General features: G+C 40.1%; 1 protein-coding gene across 1 annotated transcript in view; it reads right to left on the minus strand.

Moving 5' to 3' along the window:
- Window positions 1-3,549: 3,549 nt before the first annotated feature.
- LOC137499022 (uncharacterized) overlaps window positions 3,550-16,639 on the minus strand; it is a 36,903-nt gene continuing 23,813 nt past the window's right edge. Inside the window, exons 2-3 of the mRNA XM_068227057.1 lie at window positions 10,449-11,039; window positions 3,550-3,773 (exon numbers count right to left, since the gene is read on the minus strand). Coding sequence (XP_068083158.1) covers window positions 3,636-3,773; window positions 10,449-11,039 — 729 coding nt within the window. The 3' untranslated portion in view covers window positions 3,550-3,635. The remainder of the gene's footprint in view (window positions 3,774-10,448; window positions 11,040-16,639) is intronic.

Here is a 16,639-nt window from a genome sequence, read left to right on the forward strand (position 1 = left end):
ACTCAAATACAACTGGTCCGTTTATTAACTTCATACTGGTGCTCTAACTGGCACATTCATACAAATACACCTTGCCGCTATTTCTGGCACCCAAATTATCAAATTACCACCTAAGCCTTTATTCATCATGCTATTTATGGGCCTTATCTCTCTACTCTGGGCATAACAAACATATTTCTCATTTCTTATGGGCTTCTCAGTACATGACCCCCTCACTTTGATACGCTAGTCCGAGTGCATTAAAGAAATACAGAAGATCTCATGCTTTTCTTCGTCTCACAAATTAACGCTACAGTCTACCATGCTCCATGCATTTAGCTAGTACGTAAACAACCTAACCTGGCTATACTCATTAGAGACTGCGTAAGTCTTGGATAAATGAAAGTACACGGCCTTAATTTCCCTATATTGTAACATTGTATCTATTCAATAATGACACTAACGAAAATAAATGAGAACAACAATATGCAAACATTAGCTATCCAACTAAGCTTGAGTTCTGGGCATAAATTCTATTCACATGTGCCCTCAGACACCTACTTATTTACATATTGGTGGAAGGCCAAATTTATCTGTTGCTGACCTAACCATTTGCGATCTGTTGCATGCTAAGAAGTGGAATGATCTGACCTGTGTCTTGTGATAGCATCTGAACAGTTCCCCTATGGACATTGCAAACTTAAGCCATCATGTCAACGTTGTGGGCAGGCGACAGCAATCGTAGTTTGATGACTGGTGACTCCTGGTCTGCTGTGACGTTCGACTGCAACTCGTTCAGGTGACTCGATTTCCGCCTCCTCGATGTGGTCGGTGTGCTGATTGGAGGTCGCTGATGGTCCACGGCCGTACCTCGATGCCGTGAAGGATGTTTTGTAGCTTCGCTCCAAATTACTGCCTCAACGTGATGGATGACCAGCGTCCGGTACACACGTGACGTAAGAGAAACTGTAAGGAAAACCATATTACAGTGTGTTCCTACTTCGATGCCTAGGTCTCCCCTCTAGCCTTTTATTTAATCCCGTAATGTCAGGACTCATTATTAGCATTATCCTTCTAGGACAGTTCACAATTCTTCAGCAGCACTTTACTTTACTCTTGACCGATATTTATACTGACCGAATTGAATTAACATCCACCTTCCGCGCCTACACTAGCATGTAACATTAGCCTCAGATTATGCTAGGGGACTTTGCGTGAACAACATTACTAGCAGAGAAATGTTCTCACAGAAAATCCGGTCAATACTTGCTGTACAAAGTTCTTATCTATATTACAAATGGTTGTTACTTACAAGGCGCTAGGGCAAGGTAGACTCTGACTGCGATGCTCGTAGACAAAGGTAATCTTCCCTTCGCTGAGTCGCTGCGTGACAGACACATTCTTGACGGCGATACACACAGTAAAATGACGCTCGCGCCCTCGGCGGCCGTATATATTAGCGATCCTGCACCCACGCTACAGAGCTCTATGTGTGTGGGCCCTCAGGAGCGTGCCCGCGGAGAGGAAAATTCTCCCACGGTGCGCAGAGTACTTACTCATTCCTTTATTGTAATTACAATTAATGTCATGTTGCATATCAAAATTTTCAGAAAAATATGCTCATTGCAATTATTACAACCAATGCTCTATATTTCTCTTGTCGGCGGAGATATTGAATAAATTCATTTCCTTTCAATAAAAACTTTCCTGCGGCTTTTCACGGAGTAGTTCGCGTCCCACGCTGTAAGTCAAGAGGTTCAATGGGGATAATAAATTTTAATAAGCACCTTGGGAACTTCAGCTTGCTTCTGACGCTAAGTTCTCTTGAAAAACGCGCAATGTTGGATACTATTGCACAATAAAGTGCCATCTAATGTCCATTATTTGTGGTCTCATATGATTACCATAATTATCATTATATCAACGTTCTTTGACCATAAACAGAATGGTTCAGTATGTGTTGCCTTCATCATCATTTCATCCTCATCACGATGCGCAGGTCGCCTATAGGTGTCAAATCTAAAAACCTTCACCATGCTTCCCCGTAGGCCACACGCCATTATTTTTATAATGATTAACATATTAAAAACACGTGCGAATCTTGAGGTAGGAAAATCCTCCCGTCTTAAAACTCCTCTGGTTAACATAAAACTTGCTAGTTAAGCAACCCAAATTTGCGCTTTAAAAAAAGTTGTAGTCGAGCAACACAGATTTCCACTTTTAAAAAAGTTTTATGTTGAAATGAAATGGCGTATGGATTTTTTTTTTAGTGTCGGGAGTGTCCGAGGACATGTTCGGCTCGCCAGGTGCAGGTCTTTCGATTTGACACCCGTAGGCGACCTGCGCGTCGTGTTGAGGATGAAATGATGATGAAGACAACACATACACCCAGCCCCCGTGTCAGAGAAATTAACCAATTATGGTTAAAATTCCCGACCCTGCCGGGAATCGAACCCGGGACCCCTGTGGCCAAAGGCCACCACGCTAACCATTTAGCTATGGAGCCGGACAGTTTTATGTTAACCAGATGAGTTATTAGAAGAAATATTTTCCTACCTCAACATTCACACGTGTTTTAATAGATATGTTAATCACGATCATTCTTTCAATTCCGCACATTTTTCAGTGCTTTTGTTGGTTTGCATATGCATGTAACATTTTAGCTTCTACTGATAGGCTGATAGGCTGAAACATGCTTAGACATTACCCCAAATAATATAGATGGATTTTTGTATCCAAAAGGGGAACAGTATAATATTTTTTTATTTGTAAAGTGGTAGCCGTCGATACGGAACTAGATTTATGACATGCAAATGAGCAAGCATTGTATGAAAATTAGCATATCCAAGAATGAATTGATATCAGTTAAGAATAAACCTAGGAATATTGAATGTCGAATAAGAAATATAAAACTGGAACAACTGACTCATTTCAAGTTCTTAGAGTGAGTATTATATCCGGATGGTAGCGTAGTTAGTGAAATCTAATCGAAATGTAACAGGACTAATGCAATGAGATCGCTGTTGCAACCAACTATCTTCTTCAAAATGGACGTGAATTCTCTGATGGAATAATCCTTACAGCGGTCTATTTTACGACTTTACCGTAGACTAGTGAAAGCTGGGTATCTTATTCATTAGCTGGAAGTAGGCATGAACGTATCGAAAGGGATTTTGATACAAACAGGTGGAAACAATGGCGGAAGGTACTTGGGCTACGTTAAGAATAAGACGTATAAACCTGCTTCAGAGGTGAGGTCATCCGAGGCGAATGGAGGAGGGTAGGTTACCCAGGAGATTAACGGACTCGACTATGGAAGATAAGAGAAACAGCAGGACGCTATGTCCACGAAGGTAAGGCTCAGTTTTTTTTAAATTTTATGTTAAGACGTATAAAGTAGAACTAAATGGAACTACGAAGCTAGGTCAGCATGGCTAATTCACAGGGGCTTGCGGACTGAATGCCGGAAGAACTAACAGTTTATAATTAAGACGTATGTATTTTAAACAATGGGAATGTTTCGATTTTGTTCTTTTACTTAATAATTCGTTATTACCCAAATAATAGCAATTATTCATCAAGATGGTATAGGTTTATTTTGACATTTCACACATTAGATATGTACATGAATGTTTCCGCGTGGGATGTCACTCCTTTTAGGGCTGTTCGGCGATGCACTTCTCTATCTCCTTGATGAGCGCATGCTCCTTGTCATTGGCAGCCTGCTGCTCGTTTCCCAGGCAGGTTGCTTCTGTCTTGAGAGATTCCTCAGTCTTCTGAACTGCTGCTGCCACCTAGAATACATTATTGTGCTCATTCTCAGTCATTAAATAAATAAATAAATAAATAAATAAATAAATAAATAAATAAATAAATGTACTCATACGACTCCTTGCTTGAATGGTCAGAGTAGCAGCCTTCGTTTTAGAGGGTCCGTTATTCAATTCCCACCGGGGCGGGGATTTTAGCCATGTTTGATGAATTTCTCTGGGTCAGAAATTGAGTGTTTGTGTTTTCCTTAAGAAACATCTCTCCATATACATTTTTATTTTTATTTGAATCCATTAGACTATCAGCAGCTAGAGAGACCCACCCTTTGGAAGCTTCTCCCCACTGTGGGTTGTTGTTCGGAAAGGCATCCATCCGTAAAACTAGGTTATATCCAATTATACTGGCAATCCCAAAATAATTGTCAAAAGGTCAAGAAAAAGAATAAGACGGCATTTATTGCTCTTACGTTTCTCTAAATTCTTTTACGGCTTTTTATTGTGTCCCACAGGAAGTTTATACCTGTGCTGGGGTAGAACTTGCCGCCTTTGGTTCAGATAGACAGCGCTGTACCATCTGAGACACTCAGCCCGGCAATATCGCTAAAATGATTTTTTTTTCGGGACCTAAATGTCTTCTGTTCGTGCCACGTGCCCAGCCCACTTTAATCTCTCTAATATTATCATTTTTGTAGCTCGAACATTCGAATAGATGGCGTAAAAATAATTCAGCATTGTACCATTTACTCAATTGTCAATGGGGCTGATTATTCTGCTGAAGACTTATCTCTCAAATGCTCCAAACAACCATGCTGTTAATGGCCATGGTTCTGTGACAAGACTTGTCTATAATAATAATAATAATAATAATAATAATAATAATAATAATAATAATAATAATAATAATAATAATAATAATAATAATAATAATAATAATAATAGTAATAATAATAATAATAATCGTATTGCCCCAGCTACCGTGAGAAAATTTTTTTATTTTTATTTGAATCCATTTAGGCTGCCTACGTGTCAATTTCAACGTTCCATTTTAGTATATCAGATGGCAGAGAAACTGGGCCTCTCCTTTAATTAATTTTGTCAGATAAGCACCAAATGTGTCATAAGGTATCTTTTTCAAGCTGACATCATATGACATGGAGTGCTGAGTGAACTTTATTCCGCCTTTCAAAAAGCCCGATACGTCTTTTGGATTGGAATCCACGATCTTGGGAATCTGAGGCCAACAATCTAAAACTGATCCACAGAGGGAGCTGTTATAGATATATGCCTAAAGTTCAACCGAAACCGGTTTCATACACATATACCTTACTTGAAACCAGTGATGGGATAATCGAATACAAAATAATCCGATTACTTTTTCCATTCGATTGTTTTTTCGATTATTCATTTGAATTGCATTCCAATGATTTGGGGCAACTGAATAGTGAATGCTTTCAAAATAATGGAATGAAAAGTAATCTTAATGTTGTCATCAACTCATTAATCTCATCACAAGGACATTAAAATTACCTCTCCCCGTTCCCTTACAGGAAGTGTGTGAGTAGGAGGAATGGTCTCTGATAAGCCATCCGAAAATAATAAAGCTCATGTTCCACACGTATGAATTAGTCATGCATTCAGATGCCATTACTTAAAATGACATAGATTAAAATACTGCATCACACGCTCACATTTGTAAAAAAGCGTATTATTTTATATTTTTCGTATAAGAGTTTATCTATTCTCTTATTTCAATTGATTATCCATCCGGCACACTTAAACCTAAATCTTTATTCATGTCGCATCCGATTATTCTATGCGATACAACTGAATGATATTTGCAAATATTCGATTACTTTATTGGAATATTTATTCAAATATTTATTATTATTTAGCGTATGGTGAATACAATATTTACAACAACCATCTCAAGTTCATAACTAAAGCCAGAAAAGAGCTTCGCTTGAGACGCAGTGTAAGTCCTCCTTAGAGCCTCTATAAGCATGCAAAGGACACTCAAATGCAATGTGATCCACTGTCTGCTCCTCTTTTCCACAGTCACATCGCGGTGATGTCTTCCATCCCCATTTGAAGAGAGTGGCTCTACATCTACCTTGGCCGGTCCTAATTCGATTTAGCGTCCTCCACGGCTGTTTGGGAAGGAAAAATCCATCTGGACACTTTCAGGGTTTCTTAATGGTGTGATGATGTGGTAACGAGGATTGCTGTTGCCGTTATTCTTTCCAGGCCTTCGATACATTAAAGGAGGTGTCCTGTAGATTCATTGCAGTACGCCAAGAAGGGTGTCTGGATTTCAGTCGTCTTCCTGGAGAAGCTGCTATGTCAGAATGAATAGGGAGGTGAGTACTATTTTCTGTCATAAGTTAAGCAGTGACTGTGATCTTCTTAGGGAAGGTGGTGGTATGTGGCTTAGGGTGCGAAGCCTGTGTGTGTTAATTGGTCGGATGCACCTTGTAATGACACGCGTTGCTTGGTTCAGCTGGGTGTGTACTAGTACTGTTATGCCTGGTTGAGCAACGATATTCAGCGACGGAATAACAAACTGCAAGAGCAGTGGATCTCAGGATTTAAGCATTAGCACCCAGGATGTACCCGCCGGCTTTTGAAGGATGTTATGCCTGGTCTTGATCTTAGCTGACACATTACAGAGGTGATTCTTGTAGGTCAAGGACCTGTCCAGGGTGACTCCCAGGTATTTTGGGTTGCTACAATACTGTAGATTCTCTTCTCTGAATGGTATGGTTGGTTTGTACCCAACACTTCTATTCCGCAAGTGGAAGGTAGACACAACAGTTTTCTGAGGGTTTGGTCCAAGGTTGTTCTGATGAAAGTAACTGTCTAGAATATTTAATTCTGATGTAAGCATCGACTCAGACTCATCGAAGAGTTGGTGCTGGGCGACCAATGCGATGTCATCTGCGTAGATGAATTTCCTGGATTTAGTAACTGGGAGGTCATATGTGTACAGGTTGAAGAGTAGAGGGGCCAATACAGAGCCCTGAGGGAGTCCACCATTTATCTTATGTTCTTTACAGAATTCTGGAGTCTTCTGAAATAATCGAAAAGTACCTATTACTCAGGATGTTACTGACTAATGTGGAGAATTTCAGGTAAGGGATGATGCTGATAAATTTGAGAAATAGCTTATCTTGCCACACAGTGTCGTATGCAGCTGTCAGATCTTAGAAGACACCCATGCTTACAATTTTGTTCTCAAAGCCATTTTTAATATGGGTAATTAGTGCTAAAACCTGTTCTTCACATCATCGTCCAGGTATAAATCCAGCTTACTCGACTGGAATATGCTGATTGATTGTCGCAGAGATCCTGTTATGTATCAACCTTTTCAGAAGCTTCATTGTAACATTGAGGAGTGCTAATGGCCGGTAACTCTTAACTTTTTTGAGTCCTTATATGTTTTTAATACAGTTATTATTTTTGTTTTCTTGAAGAGTTAAGGTAGGTTACCTGTCTCTAGTATGTTTGTGAAGAAGTTAGTAAGCAATTTAACAGCAGCTGGTCCAAGATGAAGAAGGAACTCTGGATATACACCATCAGCACCTGCCGCTTTCCCAGGTTTTAGGCTTTCTATGGCCTTCTTCGTTTCTGGTGGTTGAAATGGGTCAGAGAATTCAGAGGATCCTAGAGCAGAACGTTTCATTTCCTTCAAGAGGTGCTTTACGTGCCTTCTATGATGCTTTTCAACTGTAACCTTTGAGTTAGAGATCATATGCTTGGCCATGTCATCCAGGCTGATGCTTGCTTTTGGTCTAATTTTCCTGTCTGGTGAGTACAATTTCCTGAAAAGTTTCCAAGCTTCCCTGCTGGAGTGAGTGAAGTCTAGGAACTCTACAGTTTCTCGCCAAATTCTCTTCCTGTTTTCATCTAGGGATTGTAAAAGTTCAGAAGCTGTATCTGGATCACCACTGGCCTCAAATTCTTTGAAGAGCCTTTCACGATAGGCACAAGTAATCCAGACTGGAGAATTATTGGTCTGTGCTGACTGTGAGGAAATTTGTCGAGCACTGTGCGTCGTACGTTGCTGAATGGGTGCTGTGACTGCGTTACAAAATCGGTGTGTATTCTTTGTCCCATCGTGCAGAAGAGAAGGCAGCCTTATCCTTGGCATCTAAGATAAGTTTAAGGTTTTTAGTTTCCATCCAGTCAGTGAGCTTTTCCCCATTACTGTCGTTCTCCTTGTATCCCCATAGTGTGTGATGGCTTTTGAATTCTCCTGAAATTTTACTTGGATTTTTCAGAGTTGGAATTGGCAGAAATGGCCAGGGAGTTCCAGGAGGTTTATATACCTTGACTACTGTCAAATCGCAGACTTGATTGAGGTAGTAAATATTTCATTATCTGAGGAGGTGATAGTGGGTGATATCGCTCCTCACATAGGTGGCAATACCGTACTTCGCATGATTAATTGCTGACACTAATTTGAATCCTGGAATTTTCCCTCTGGATTGCAGTTGGAGATCATTTTCCGTGTAGGTTTCTTGAAGCAGGATGATATGAGTCTCGTGTTATTTGAGAATATTTGTTCTGCTTATGCCCTCGAAATTAAGCTGGCATATTTTCTTTGAAGGGAAAGTGTTACGAATTTGAGGGCCCTGAAAAAGGGCCTCTAGGTGTATTTCTTCTTCGTTTTCCTCAACGGAGAAATCCTATACGACAGTTCGGTCTCATCCTATTCTAATGTATCTCACTTATCACCACCCAGGCGACATGTGTATGGTCATTTAAGGTTAAACCTACGGACATGAGCAACAGTGGTCCCCCAACCGAATATTTAAATCATCGGATGGAAGTTATTCGGTTATTAAAAATATTCGATTATACCATCACTACAAGGGAATATTTGAAGCTCATTCGATTATCTTATTCGATTATTTTAATAATCGCATGGAGGTTATTCGATTATTAAAAGTATTCGATTGTCCCATCACTACTTGAAACGTTTCTTAGTGATCCATCTCCCTGATGCTTGATGTAAATACTAGACAAGTTTTGGGTTCTCTCACGTTCTTTTAAGTTGAAATAAAATATCCATAAGGTAATTTACAAGCCACTAACCAATATTCGAAATTCAAGAGGATTCATGAGGATTAAAATTGATATCAAAACCAGAAAAACCAAAACTAATGTCGATTTATAATTATAATAATACGATGTGGCTATTGCTATCCTAGTACAGCTCCCGCCCCCAGATAACGGTGGGAAGTGTCTCTCCTGTATGGAAGCTGCGTGTTAGTGGGGGACAACATCTGTGTAGTGTGTGTGAGTTCATTGTGTATTTGTTTATTTATTGCACACTACAGGAATTCTTTACCCAACTCACAGTGCATCACTCTCATTATTTTACAGAATGATATTATATTAATAACGAACCAATAGCATACTATAATAATGTTCTGAACATAATAATAATGATAATTAAATATTACATTAATGATAATACGATAATAATATACTAAACTGGTAATATTAATTAAATAAGTAATGATTGCGAATATTTTTCACAGTTGAATATACATACTGTAAATTGTAAAATTAATATAATAACAACATATATAAAATATAATATATAATTTCGTGTGGCTATTTCTAGCCGAGTGCAGCCTTGCAAGGCAGACCCTCCGATGAGGGTGGGCGGCATCTGCCACGTGTAGGTAACTGCGTGTTATTGTGGGGGAGGATAGTGTTATGTGTGGTGTGTGAGTTGCAGGGATGTTGGTAACAGCACAAGCACCCAGCCCCCGGCGCAATGGAATTAACCAATGAAGGTTAAAATCCCCGACCCGGCCGTGAATTGAACCCGGGACCCTCTGAAATGAAGGCCAGTACGCTGACCATTCAGCCAACGAGCCGGACATATATAAAATAATAACATGCCATGTATTATTACAGAAACGTGAAGGAATGGGCTGTCATATAGAAATTTGGAAGTGGTTGAAATAGTTTTGTGACTTTTTAGAAGCTTTGAAGTCTACTGCGAACGCTTTAAATGATGAACTGAAATCTAATGGATTATCTGTGAAGATAATTTGCATGAGCAGAAGTTCTTTCTCATTTAGAAATGTAGATTCTTCTACTGTTGAACCTAGAAACATGAAATTTTAAAAGTGTCAGGAATTCGAAGTTATCTTTCCTACCATTTATAATTTTGTAGATAAATATCGTGTCATCATTCTCCCTTCGGAATTTTAGGTTGTGAAGTTTGAAATTTTGGAGCAATTCTTTGTATGGTGTCATTAATGGGGATATGCCTGTTTTTTGTACTGTAATACTCTTAAGACATTTTTTGTACGCCCTCAATTTTGCAATGTGTTTTTTACATCTGAGACTGCATATTCTAATTTTGGTCTCACAAAGGCATTGTTCAAACGAATGAACGTATTTACCTCTTTAGATGATTTTATATTCCTAAGTACAAAGCCAAGGGTTATGTATGATCCATTTATCATTTTGTGTAGATGTGTAGTCACACAATACTGTAATGTTGGAGACAGGACGAACACTCAGTGTCCGCGCCATAGGAATTAACAGTTCCTGATTATAATTCCTCAAGTCAGTCAGGAAAAGAACCAAGAGCCTCGAGAGCCGAAGGCTAAGATGCTTAAAACTCAGCCATCGAACAGAACATTTTTTAGTTGAAAACAAATTATGTCATATTCTTACCTCAGCAGATATCTTACTCAGCAGAGCCTGTTCTTCCTCTGGCAGATGTGTGGCCTCCGTTATCAGGCACCTGGCCACCTCTTCAGCTTCTTGAATGTTGTGTTCAGTGTCGTTTTGTGGAGGAAGGCAGCTCAGAACGTCCTTCTCAACTGTACCAAGTTCAGCTTCAACTCCAGACACTACAGTCTCGAAAGTTGTTTTAATATATGCCTGCACCTGCTCGATGTCGGCGAAGCATTTTTTCATGTTGGTAACAGCCTCTTCTTCGATTGCTTCTGCCTCAGTTACCTTACCCTCCACGCACTTGGCGATGTCCTTACCACTCTCTTCGGCCTTTTTCACCATGTCCTCGATCTCGGTCGCTATCCTCTTAGCAAGTCCCTCCAAAGCAACCACAGCCTTCTCCAGCAATCCTGTGGCGGCGGTGATGAATTTTTCTACGGTCTGCTCTATATTAGCCTTGCTACTCTCCAGTATCTCCAGAGCACGCTTGTTCAACTCCTCGATCGCTTGACGTGCCTTGTCCAGAGCATTGTTGATGATGTCATCGATGACGTCACGCTTCTCGGCCAGGCTTTTAGCATGGAGACCCTAAGGACAATCCAAATGTATTGTCATCTTTCATGTTTACCAAGAATATTCAAACAATACACAGTTAATTGTACTGAACCAACAAAAATGCATGCATGGTACAATATAGTCTAGTGCAAGTAACCAAGCCATGAAGGTCGGTGGAGCAGTGAAGGACAAAGGCTTCCACACCAAAAACCTTGGTGGTAACTACGACAAATTGGTTAGTTCCCTACCGGATCACCCTTCCTGCTGTGAATTTCAGTAAAACTCATCTCTGTAACAGGGTGAGTAAATCCTAGAGTGAAGTATCATTCCGGGAAATCGTGACCTCATTCATACATTTTGAGATTACTTGACATGCATCCATGTAGCTATTGCTCAAGCTTAGAGAAACTAATATACCGAACGATTTGCTTATTATTATTATTATTATTATTATTATTATTATTATTATTATTATTATTATTATTATTATTGTACCGGGAGGTATAACTCAACTCCGCTCATTCAAAGGAAGCACCTTATTCAAATGTGTCTATCCAACAAAACGTGAAACTGCTACTGCATGAAGTTTGGACATTAATCAGAAGATGTCATGCTGAATAAATGAGAAGTTTGTCATTTCTATATTTCCTAAACATTGGATTTATTTTGTTTTGCTTTGGTGTACATCAAGAAGTTTGGACATTTCTCCATAGATGGCATTACAAAAAAAATTCTGGTCATGCACTCTGGTGTAAGGTTTAAGAACTTGTAATTTAAGGAAGCTTTGTGTTTCTAGGGTTTCATAATTGAAACAATGTTCATTTATTTTTTGGTCGGCAACACTTATTTTTCATTCCGCCAATTTTTAATCTGGCCAATTAGAATCCTCTCGAACCTTTCCTTCGGATATATAAGTTGCGGCCTTTCAAGTTTCCTTGTCTCTTGATGGCCGTATTTCTGAGAGTGTGTGTGTTAAGGCAGGAGGCGGGGCGCCTCGTTCTTCGCCAGGCAGACCACCAGCCAAGGTAATGACCATCAGTCTTATTTTTCTGTAGCTACCTCCGCAGACTTGTACGAGAGGAAGGTTCGAACTTGTAACTATGTAACCAACCTTTTCTAAAATGTAAATTTTCTGTCGGCTAATGTAAATTTTATAAAGTCTTAACTGTAAATCGGGGATAGAGAGTACGTTACCCTCTCGAGTTCCCCTTCAATTTGGTTTGAGGTAACTACGATTTCGTAACTGTTTTTCTTTCCTGTAATGTCTTAACTTAACCTTCTTTCGGGTCGCCTCCATTCGGTCTGTGTTAGGGCCATTAATTTAACCTGTTCTTTTCCCACAAAGGCCCAGTAGGTTGGGTAATAGATACCCCTGTGTAAAAGAAAATGTAAATTGTAAATTGTGCCTAGAGGCCAGAGATCGTAAAATTCGGTGTAATGTTGCCTTAAGCGGGCTGTTAATGTTGGAGAGCATGTAAGCTCCTTTTTAAGTTTTCTGTAATAGTGAGGAGTGCCTGCGGGAGCCTAGAGTTTGTAACTTTTGGAGCAAAGTGCTCTTGAATTTGGGAGGTTTCTATATTGGTCGAAATAATACCACCTTTGAAATTGTAAACGTGTAAACTAAGGGCTTGGAGCCCAAAACTGTTAAATTCACAATTCTGGGGTTCTCTATTTTAATCACCAAATTTGTCATTGTTATTTCACTAGTTGCTAAGCTTGTGATTTAAAGAGAAATAAAACCTTTGTTTTGAAGTTTTCATATAATTTTTTATATCGTAGATAGACTCATTCTACCCAGCAAATTCTTTCACCTCTTTCTGCTTACTCTCCAGGGTTGGGTTTTCCTCGGACTCAGCGAGGGATCCCACCTATACCGCCTCAAGGGAAGTGTCCTGGAGCTTCAGACCCAGGGTCGGGGGGTACAACTGGGGAGGTTGACCAGTACCTCGCCCAGGCGGTCCTACGTGCTATGCTGAACAGGGGCCTTGCGGAGGGATGGGAAGATTGGAAAGGACAGACAAGGAAGAGGAAAGGAAGCGGCCGTGGCCTTAAGTTGGTTACCATCCCGGCATTTGCCTGGAGGAGAAATGGGAAACCACGGAAAACCACTTACAGGATGACTGGGGTGGGAATCGAATCCACCTCTACTCAGTTGACCTCCCAAGGTTGAGTGGACCCCGTTCCAGCCCTCGTATCACTTTTCAAATTTCGTGGCTGACCTGAGAATCGAACCCGGGCCTTCGGGGGTGGCAGCTAATCACACTAACCACAGAGGCGGACCTTGTACCGTTTTCAACAATATAATTAATCTTAGACAGGGCTCCATCCTCACACACGTCCAAGTCGCCTGTAGAACGCCAACTTGAAGGTTCAGGCTTCTCCGGAGGTCACACGCCATAAATACAATAAATACTAAGTTCCGACCACTTTACATGGAGCTATTCTCTGAAGTAATTTATAAATATTAAAAATCAGTTTAATTGAAAATATTATTATTATTATTATTATTATTATTATTATTTTGCTAGGGGCTTTACGTCGCACCGACACAGACAGGTCTTATGGCGACAATGGGATAGGAAAGGCCTAGGAGTTGGAAGGAAGCGGCCGTGGCCTTAATTAAGGTACAGCCCCAGCATTTGCCTGGTCTGAAAATGGGAAACCACGGAAAACCATCTTCAGGGCTGCCGATAGTGGGATTCGAACCTACTATCTCCCGGATGCAAGCTCATAGCCGCGCGCCTCTACGCGTACGGCCAACTCGCCCGGTATTATTATTATTATTATTATTATTATTATTATTATTATTATTATTATTATTATTATTATTATTATGAATTGAAAAACTGCTTAGTTTGTTCGTTATTATTCGCTTTACCAATTAAATGTGCAGAATGGATAAGTTTTAAAATTAGATTTCAGGTAATCTCGGCAATTCACGCCCTTTTCTTCAGAAATATAGTAGGCCCTAACTATCAAAGAGAATTAATTCACTGTTTAAATCGTCTTGTGACGACTAGCGAAATCTGTGATTTTGAAATCAGTCCAACCCTGAAATCTTTCGTGAACTGGCAGATTTTAAGTATAATGTTTGGTTGAAATATGTCTACCTATTTTCACACTATAAGAGGATAAACAGATGGACAGATACCAAATATTGCCGGCCCAGCTGTCTCAAGGTAGCGTACCTGACTCTCAACCGAAAGCTCCGAGTTCGATCCCAAGGCTTGTCAGGAATTCTTAGCTGGACGTGACGGTTAGTTCAAGGTCCACTCAGCCTACGTAATTACAATTGAGGAGTTATCAAACGTTGAAATGGAGGCCCCGGTCTAGAAAACCAAAAATAACGGCCGAGAGGATTCATCCCACTGACCATGCGTACCTTGTAAACCACAGGTCTTCGGGCTGAGCAGCGTTCACTTGGTAGGCCAAGGCCAGTCAGCGTCACGGGGTTTATATCTTTATACCAAACTAGCAAGTGTACCCGTCCTTCGCTACGGTATTCTACATTGTATACGGATATCGAAGTAAATTACTGTACATGCTGCGAATAAGACTTTTTAAAATTGCATATCTCTTAGCGTTATCCAGAAACAGCAGGGCGAGGTTCCCATGCGTTGTTTCCAATGTAAAGTGTGAGTTACGGAGTTGTGATGATAACGGCAGGCTCACTTCCCTACTGCCATTCACAATCGAGGGAGGTCCCATTACCTACTGCGCGTCACAATCGATTAAGGGAGTTACAATGTTACAATGGAAGGCACCCTTTCCTACTTCCAGATAGATTACAGTTGAGGAGTTTTTATTATAATAGCAGGCACGTTCCCTACTGCCAGTCAAAACTGAGTTGTGCTGTTATCATTATAATGACGGACCCTTTTTTTTAATGACAGTCGCACCGAGTTGGTGAGTTTCCATTTTTAATAGCAAGGCCACTACGCCCAATGCCAGTCACATTTTAGATGGGTAAATTGTTTACAACGGCAGGCACACTTACCTATTCCAAAACACAATCCGTAAGGGGAGTTTTGAACACAATTGCATGCTCCCTTGACTTCTGCCACTCAAATCGAGAAGGGAATTATTAATTACAATGGTAGTCCCTCCTTACTAATGCTAGTTACAAAGGAGTTGGAGAAGGATCCCATTCCTACTGCCAGTCAAAGTGGATGTGGAGAGTAATGATTACAATAGCAGACGCCCTCCTGCTGAGAGTCACTATCGATGTAAAATATTGATTATAATGGGCAAACACACCATTTCTACATCACTACAAATCGACTTCAATGAATATATATAGATCGACATACGAAGTATACGCATGTTTACAATATTGCAAACCTTTATTTACAGATTAACTGCTGCTAAACGATACATCATATCGACAAACGGATTGTACCATAAGACACATCATTTTGCGGTCTAAATGGCTATTTCTAATATATTTTCTCTTGTCTCATCTATTTATGGTTAAAATTGAGTTAGAAACGTTGTTAGGGTGAAATTTGGGTAAGTTTTTCTCACAGTGCATTACTTTTGGGTAATAATGTGGCAGCTACAAACATAGAATTTGGCTCACGTATGGATAATGGGTGGACCAATGTTCGTATAGAGATGACTTTATCTTTCGTATATGTGATTCGAACTACGAATTATACGTGTACAAAGAGCAAAAATTAGGTATAATCGAGAAATGGTGACAAATCTAACATAAAAGGAATAGAGACACGACGAAACGTCATAGGAGCAATGTTGTAGATCACTACAAATTGAACTGAGATTGTACCATATGTTTTGTGATACGACTTACCCTTTAGCCGAGAAATACCTCGAAACGAAGGTCTACACCGACATTAAAATTGCCTCAAAATTCCAACATTTTTGGGGGTTAAAAATGAAATATTTAAAGATCTTGGAAGCTTTCCATCGATTACAGGCTAAGACATATCATTTTGCTTTCAATTTTCTAGCTCGTCTGGCAGATTGTGCCTCAATCTTCGTTTGAAGGAGGAGGGGAGGGGGTTAAAATGAGAACAAATATGTAGATGGTCATTACTACACCTGACGCGGATAACTACAAAAATTTCGCCAAAATTGTCAATGTACAGACACACGGTCCGCTGGACTTAGCCTGCAAAACCAACCGTTCATATCTTCCTTATTAATCCCCCCAACAAAAAAAAAACACACGGAAAGATTTTAGAAATGGATTTCCATCAAGGTTGGTCGATATCAAGTTAGGCTAGTCTTACATATATTGTAGGAGAGTAGTTCTAATATCACTGTTTCTGTTCCCTATAAACCACTACTCTATTCCGGGAATTTGACATGGTATGCACTTAAAAACTTACCTTTGTACAGGTGGATGCTAAATTTGAAGTTTGGATGAAATATCTCCTGTAAAAGAAAAGAAATGGCGTATGGCTTTTAGTACCGGGAGTGTCCGAGGAAATGTTCGGCTCGCCAGGTGCAGGTCTTTTGATTTGACGCCAGTAGGCGACCTGCGCGTCGTGATGAAGATGTAATGATGATGAAGACGACACATACACCCAGTACCCGTGCCAGTGAAATTAACCAATTATGGTTAAAATTCCTGACCATGTCGGGAATCGAACCCGGGACCCCTGTGACCC

The sequence above is a fragment of the Anabrus simplex genome, chromosome 3 (genome assembly GCF_040414725.1).
Source record: "Anabrus simplex isolate iqAnaSimp1 chromosome 3, ASM4041472v1, whole genome shotgun sequence".
In the NCBI taxonomy this organism is placed as follows: Eukaryota; Metazoa; Arthropoda; class Insecta; order Orthoptera; family Tettigoniidae; genus Anabrus; species Anabrus simplex.